Source organism: Myotis brandtii, unplaced genomic scaffold (genome assembly GCF_000412655.1).
Source record: "Myotis brandtii unplaced genomic scaffold, ASM41265v1 scaffold103, whole genome shotgun sequence".
Lineage (NCBI taxonomy): Eukaryota > Metazoa > Chordata > Mammalia > Chiroptera > Vespertilionidae > Myotis > Myotis brandtii.
The window spans coordinates 3088924-3096975 of NW_005353460.1; the positions used below are offsets into that span (position 1 = coordinate 3088924).

An 8052-nucleotide genomic window follows, 5' to 3' on the forward strand; every position below is an offset into this window, starting at 1 on the left:
GGAGCTCTGCTCAGCTACAAGCCAGGCTGATGGCTGCTAGTACAGCAGTGGTGGTGGGAGCCTCTCCTGCCTCCTCAGCTCCACTAAGGATGTCTGACTGCAGCTTAGGCTTGCTCCCTGCTGGCAAGTGGACATCCCCCGAGGGCTCCTGGGCTGCCAGAGGGATGTCTGACTGCCAGTTTAGGCCCAATCCCCGGGGAGCAGACCTAAGCCAGCAGGTGGTCATCCACCGAGGGCTCCCAGACTGTGAGAGGGAATAGGCCGGGCTGAGGGACCCCCCTACCCCCGGAGTGCACAAATTTTTGTGCACCAAGCCTCTAGTAATAATAATAAAAATATAAACTAAACTTATTTAAAAACCAAAAGACATAAAATGCTGCATGCTTTTATGCTTTTTTAAATCTATAGATTTAATTTGCTGATAATTTAAATTTTAGTAATAATAAGCCTTGCAATAGATTAATATGGCATATTTCTTCATTTATTCGTGTGTTTAACATTTATCTACATTTTGTTTTAGTTCAGTGCTAAGGTCTTGCATATTTTTTGTTAAATTCATTCCTAATATTTTTGATTTTTATGGTATTGTAAATGGTTGGTTTTCATTTACTACTATTATATAATAATAATACTGATTTCTGAACTTTTTTTTTTGAACTTTCAGAAAATATTTATTATTTCTGGAAGTGTTTTTGTAGACTCTTCAGGACTTTCTATGTAATTACCCATATCATCTGCAGTCTTATTTAATTCTTTCCAATCCTCATGCTCCTAATTTCTTGTTATTTTGCAATGTATTTCACTGGCTAGAGCTTATGGTGAAATGTTGAATAGACATAGTAATAGCAGACTTTATTCTCTTGTTAATATTTTGGGAAAAATATTATATATATATTTCATTATAAAATATATTAACTATGTAGTTTTGCTGCTGCTTTTTTATCAGATTGATGAAGTTTATTATATTAGTAGTTTGCTGTTTTTTAAAAATAATTATGACTAGGTGATGAATTTTGTCAAATAAATTTTCTGCACGAAATACAAAAATAATATACTTTAAAAATTTTTGTTGATTTAGAGAACTGTACTGATTGACTTCCAAATGATAAAACAGTCCTGTGTCCCTAAAATAAACCCCAGATAGTCTGGATTGTTATCTTTTCAATATAGATAACTATATATCACAAGGAAATATTTTCTTGAGAATGTTTATATCTATATTCATGAAATAAATTATTCTGTAATTTTTTAAACTTCTTTGTCTGGATTTGGCACCAGGGTTATGTTTACCTCATGCAATGACGTGCTAGGATTTCTCCAACCACTGCTATTTTAAATAGTATTTCTTCCTTGAAAATACTTAGTGGAATTAATCTGTATGTTTTCCATTTAGACTTGTATTTTTTAAATTTGTGTTGGTGGTGATTTTTAAAAATCATAAACCTACAGATCTAAAATGTTTGGATTTCTGGTTTCTTGTTACTACCCTTTAATTTATAACTATTTCCATTAGAAATAGCCCCTTTCATATCTGAGTAGCTACTTTCCTGTAATTGATTGGACTCAAAGAGCATACATGCTATTCATATCACTTTCAGTCTGAACTGATATAATTTTTCTTAAAATGTGTGAATATTTTGTGTATCAAATAAAAATACACCCTGGAAAGCAGTTGAGTACTTGCTCCCCAGCATATGTTGTCAATTTGGCTCTAATAAATACACATAAAAAAACTTATATAAGAATTCAAGATAATAATCCTATATAATAAAAGAGAAACATGCAAATTGACCATACCCCGAACGCTTCCCATTGGCTAATCAGGACAATATGCAAATTAACTGCCAACCAAGATGGCGGCCGGCAGCCAGGCAGCTGAAGTGAACAGGATGCTTGCTTGCTCCAGTGATGGAGGAAGCCAAGGTTCCCCACCTAACGCCGCCCAGCTCTTAGCTCCGGATGCAACAATGTTGCAATTATAGAAGTTAAACAAGCTCCAGAAACCTGCTTTCAGCGGCAGCGGGCTCAGAGCTTAGAGCAGCAGTGATGGCAACAGAGTTTCAATTATAGAAGCTAAACAAAGCCCAGATATCTGCTTTCAGCAGCCGAGGCCTCAAGCTGGAGCCAGCCTCAGAGCTAAAGCCAGCTCTCAGCTCCAGTGACAGCCATAGAAAGTAAATAAATCCCAGGGTATAAAAGAAAAAAAGAAAAAAAGGAGAGGATGGGAGCTTCAGTCACCCGCCAGCCTGAAAACAGCCCTCAGCCCCTCACCCAGACTGGCCAGGCACCCCAGTGGGGACCCCCACCCTAAAGGGGGTGTGGGCAGCCTAAAAACAGCCATCAGCCCGTCATCCAGGCTGGCCAGGCACCCAAGCGGGACCCCCACCCTGATCCGGGGCACCCTTCAGGGCAAACCAGCCGGCCCCCACCCGTGCACCAGGCCTCTATCCTATACTACAGGCAGGGCGGGACAGTGCGAGCTGCCATCTGGACCCCATGTGCAGCCCTGGGCAGCGGGGCATAAGCACTGCCCCCAGCCGGGACCCCTATGTGCCACCTGAGCCCCCAGCCGGGACCCCTGTGCTGCCTAAGACCCGCACTGCTAAGCCCTGCTCCCAGCCAGGACCCTATGACTATAGGAGAGCAGGAAAGTGCCGCTGGGCCCTGGGTTGCTGTGGTGATCCGGCCATCGGTAAGTAGAAAAGTGTGGCCTGTAGGCAGCCCCCAGCTGTGCCTGATCAGGGAGCAGGAAAGTCTGGCCTTAGGGCAGCCCCAAGCTGGGCCTGATCCAGGAGCAGGAAAGCCCGGCCTGCTGACAGCCCCCGGCTGGGCCTGCACCCCGGTTGCCATGGAGACCTGGAAGCAGGAAAACCCAGCCTGTGGGCAGCCCCCAGCTGGGCCTGCTCCCCCGTCACCATGGCGATCCTGGAGCAGGAAAGCCCGGCTTGCAAGCAGCACCCCCATCCTGGCCATAGCTCAAGGGAGAGTACAACATGCAGTGGAGGCCAGGAGCCTGAGAGATCAACACAGAGGGACTCCTGCTCCAAGCTTCCATGGTGTGGCTGGGGGCAGGACCCCAGCAGACACACACACACACACACACACACACACACACACACACACACGGGACGCCTGCTCTGAGCCTCTGCTGCCAGACTGTGGCCATCAGTAGGACATCCACTGAGGGCTCCTGGACTGTGAGAGGGGCAGGCTGGGCTGAGGGAACCCCCACCCCCCAGTGCACGAATTTCGTGCACCAGGCCTCTAGTAATAATAATAATACTAATAATGCCCTATTAAATAAAGGCCACACCCACAAATCTTTTTGAGATAAGCATTTTTCTATATTGGGTTGGTGAGGCTGCCATGGAATAACATATTTAAGTAGCCTTTTTATTTGAGAGTTGTAAGGCATTCCAATACAATACTTAGAAGGATTTTGTTTAGATAAAGCTATCTAAGAGGCATCACTTCAAGTTTTACTGAGATTGTCACAGAAGGGTTTTTACATTCATGTGCTTGAGTTAATTTTATTTGAGAACAAATTTTATTGCTTAATATCTCAAATTTGGCTGTTAGACATTTTTTTTACTTTAAGAATATTTTTCTAGAACATATAGGAATAATAATTATTTTCTTTTGCAAACCAAAAAAAAATAATAACTGCTTTACTTTTGCTCTACATTTTCCTTAAAAATTGATTATTACCATCTTCTTATATTTAATCATAGGTAATGTAAGTCACCTACATGCAAATCTTTACAATCTACCTAGAAATCTTGCCAATCAGAACTATGAATTATATTTTCCACATTACCACAGCCAGTAATGATGCCAAGTAACTCATTAATTCAAAATAAAACTAAATTTTCCAACTTATAATAATATTATTTTGAATTGCTCACCAACTGTCTTCTGAAGACAGTTTTATCATATACTGATAGTTTTCAATAGTTTCCTACAGTTCTTTCTACCACACATCATCCAATGCCAAAGCTAATGCCACACATATTTAGATACTTGTTATATAAGTACACCTTCTGGTATCAAATTATTTTCATTTACATATGAGAAAGATATATAGATGTGATAGATGTATGATGGTAGATAGCTAGATAATAGATAGCTAGATAGATAGATAGATAGATAGATAGATAGATAGATAGATAGAGGGAGCTGTGTAAGCAACTACAAATTTAGTAACTTAAAACATTCATTTAAAATTGATCATTGTGTGGGTCATCAATTTGGGAAGGGCTTAGTTGTGTAGTTGTGGTTTTGTGCCTCAATGTAATCAAATTTCATACAGAGCAAATGAGTTTCAACAGAATAAGTGGTCCGAGAAAGAGAACCCAGAATTTATATTCTAAAAGACCCAGTCATCCGTAGTAAGACTATGGCAGTCCCAGAATCTCACTTGCGAACATTTTATTGATTAATCATATCACTAAGGTCAACCTAGATTCTAGCAAAGGAGTGGTCTCCTCTGCTCACTGGGGAAATGGCATGTGTGTGGATGAACAGAAGCAATTAATTTCAATTGATTTCACCATAAGCTACTGCCAGTTAATTGTTACTACTAAAATGGAAATAGTTTGATAATGCTTAAATATTATAATGTTTTAATTTAGTAATCTATTACACATGGTCTTAAACAATGAAATGAATGTGGAAATGTTATGAACTACCTTTGGCACAAAATCTGGAAAAACCTGCTTTAATTATGTGCAAATTTAGGTTTTTATATAAAGTCTGGCCCTACGCATCATTGGATATGCTGGTTTGCTCCAAGATCCATTCCTGCAGTGAACAAAAACAATTATAGGATACTACATTCCCCAGTTCATCGACTATTTGTCTTCTCATTAGATTTAGCCAATGGAAGTCACTGGATACAATTTAGAGTATCAGAAGAGTAAAATATCCATGGTTTTTATCCCCTTTCCTCTCCTACATCACTAATAATGGCTGTGAATGCTCCATATCTCTACCTCATGCCAGACAGCACCTCTCCTTGTAATGTACATACTAATATATAGATTTGACTAAAGTTATATGTCGTTCCACATGGCTCAGATTCTGGTTCCAGAAATGTCACCTCCTTTTATTGTCCCAGTAGGCCCAAGAAGTAATGGATTTCTGCTGTTGCTAATCTTGAGTTTGCTTCACAATTCCCTGATTGGTTTTTATCTCTGCTATTAACTATGTTCTATTACATTACTCTCTGTAAGTAAAACATAAGTTAAATAGACTGTCAAACCTCAGAGGGAAGGTAGGGGAGGGTAGGGGTAAGGGGGAGAGATCAACCAAAGGACGTGTATGCATGCATATAAGCCTAAACAATGGACACAGACAACAGGCGGGTGAGAGCATGAGTAGGGGGATGGAGGGGCAATGGGGGGATAAGGGCACATATGTGATACCTTAATCAATAAAGAAAAAACATGACTATATATGATTTACTATTTGATGTTCAGACATAATCTAAATATAAATCTATAGACAAAGCAGCATTTATTTCTTTAATTCAATAAGTTAAGATGTGTTTTAATTGTGTTTTCAATTTGCTTTTAATACTTACCAAGATTACGGGCTTGGCCTGGTGTTGTTGCAACAGCTAGAAAATTGCCACTGTCAACACTCCCGCCAGGAAATGAATCTTCTACATTTTGGCAATTTGGAGGTAAATACTTGGGGTTACAGTGGCAGTTTTTTTTATTATTGCATACCTGAAAACAGGAAAAAATGTCACTTTATAATATAAATAGTTCAAATTATTTGTGTACAAGTAGAATTTTAAAATAATACTTAAGTCAGATAAGACCAATTTTCTTATGTGGCTTATGAGTACATGAGTGTGTGTGTGTGTGTGTGTGTGTGTGTGTGTGTGTGTGTGTTTAGCTGTGTGTGTGCTTTCCTAGGATCACTCTCAATGATACCTATTCTTGTGTGTCATAAGACTGGTACTTACACCTTGATTGCTGCATTTTTGTGGAGTGCAGTCATAACCCAAGTCATTATCTACACACTTCTGTTGCTTGCACAACTAAAAAAGGAAATAAGCCAAAGTAAGTTAAAGGAAATGGCATCTGTATTTGTCATCTAATTAAGAGATATTGGTTTAAGAATAAATATTAATTTACTAAAAATCAGTGAATAATTTATAGTGCTACTATGTTTTTAGCACTAGATAAAACTCTGATTATCTGAGAGTAAACAAAACATTAAAAACATCTTCCCTGCTTTTGCTGGGATGGAAGGTACAGACCTGAAATAAATAAAATCAAAGATTAACATGTGATAACTAGTATAATGAAAAAAAATAATTAAAAATACAGGGAATTTACTAATATATGAGAAAAGTAAAATAGTATGGAGCACTAACATTGAACAGAATTTAATCAAGAATAGAAATGAAAGACAGGTACTTGTAGAAAAATATTTAAAATGACCCTAAATTGGAAATAGTATGGAACCTTTGAAAAATATTAAGGGCAATGTAGCTATTACACAGAAAACAGCCAGTGAATGATTGATTAATATTTGCGTTCTACAATGTGCTTGGCCCTGAAAACACACACACACACACACACACACACACACAATTCTATTGTTCATATTACAGTAAAAATTATAGAAACACAAACACAGACCAAAAAAAAAATCCCTAAGCGTGATGGGAGTGAAGTTGTTATGGTAGGTTTGTGTAGGACCCTCTGATCTCAATCAGAAAGTTGGCCTATTACCTATAAGCAATTGGTTTTATTTAGAGATTTAATTGAAAATGGGAAACCAATAAAAGTAGGTTTTGGAAAAGAAGATGGAAAGGCAAAAGAAAATGTAGAGAGATAAATTAGAATGTCATTACAATAGTTCAGGAAAATAACCATAGAGTGAAATTGAGTGGTATTAAACTTTAGATGAAAACCAGTAGTTATATTTAAGATATAGTTAAAAAGTTTTATCCACCTAAGTTTAGTGATATATATGATGGAAAGAGAGATGGGCCAATGACAACAAGGTTTCTAGGTTGTCTAACTCTTTTGGTTGTGGTACAATGAATTGAAATAGGGAAAGCTGGGCATAAAGTTCAAAAGTTTACAATATTTACAAAATTATTTTTAAAGACTTCTTTCAAGTTGTAATATTAAGTAAAACTATGCTTTAAAAGTGAAAAATAATGTTTACTGCACTCATAGAAAGCCTTAGGGTAACTGATAATAAACCAAATAACACATAATTGGAAATATTATTTTTACAAAAGTTTTCTAAATAACATTGGCAATATTTCTTTGGGATTCTTTTCTCTTGAAATATGTATGACCATAATGTACTAATTTTTAAGGCCGGAGAGTGAATAGAATCTGCTCACATAGATTTTGCTAAACATTACTGAGCATGGGGAATACATTATTGATAGTGTCTGATAATTATAGCAACACATAACTCTAAGACTTAGAAAGAAATATACTGATGACAAGTATAGTCAGGTTAGTTTGAGTGGTTGTGGGAATAGTCTAAACGTTCTAGCTCTGGATAGAGATTAGTGTGCCTGCAGTTAAAAACATATCTCTTCTGTTAGAATGATCCCTTAACAACTAACTAGAACTTAGGCAGAGAAGTTAGATATATAATTATCAGAGCTGTTGTCCAGAAGAAGATAAACCTAATTCTCAGAATTGTTAAATAAATTCTTTGCGTCACACTAGAAAGTTGAGAAGGAATTATTGATATTGTTTCTGTGCAATAAAATTATTTTTTTCTGATTTAGCCTGTTTACTTCTGTTATATCATGGAGGAAGGCTAGGGAGAAACACCATCCAAAGTAGGAATCTATAAAACTGCAAAAATTATTTATCTCCACATAAGAATAATATAATGAAAATAATTGTTCTTCATCAAACTCTCCTAAACACATATATTTTTTAATTTTTATGAGACAATAAATATAATGCATCTTCTTATTCTTGTCACTTAGGCATAGTATGTTTCTGTAGAAACATTCTTGTATGGAGTGCCTAAAATGATGAGTAACACAAACAAAAAATGTAT

General features: G+C 37.4%; 1 protein-coding gene across 1 annotated transcript in view; it reads right to left on the reverse strand.

Moving 5' to 3' along the window:
• The window catches only part of LOC102252819 (disintegrin and metalloproteinase domain-containing protein 2), a 79711-nt gene that overhangs the window by 6952 nt on the left and 64707 nt on the right, over positions 1-8052 (reverse strand). Inside the window, exons 18-19 of the mRNA XM_005856515.2 lie at positions 5972-6046; positions 5591-5729 (exon numbers count right to left, since the gene is read on the reverse strand). Coding sequence (XP_005856577.1) covers positions 5591-5729; positions 5972-6046 — 214 coding nt within the window. The remainder of the gene's footprint in view (positions 1-5590; positions 5730-5971; positions 6047-8052) is intronic.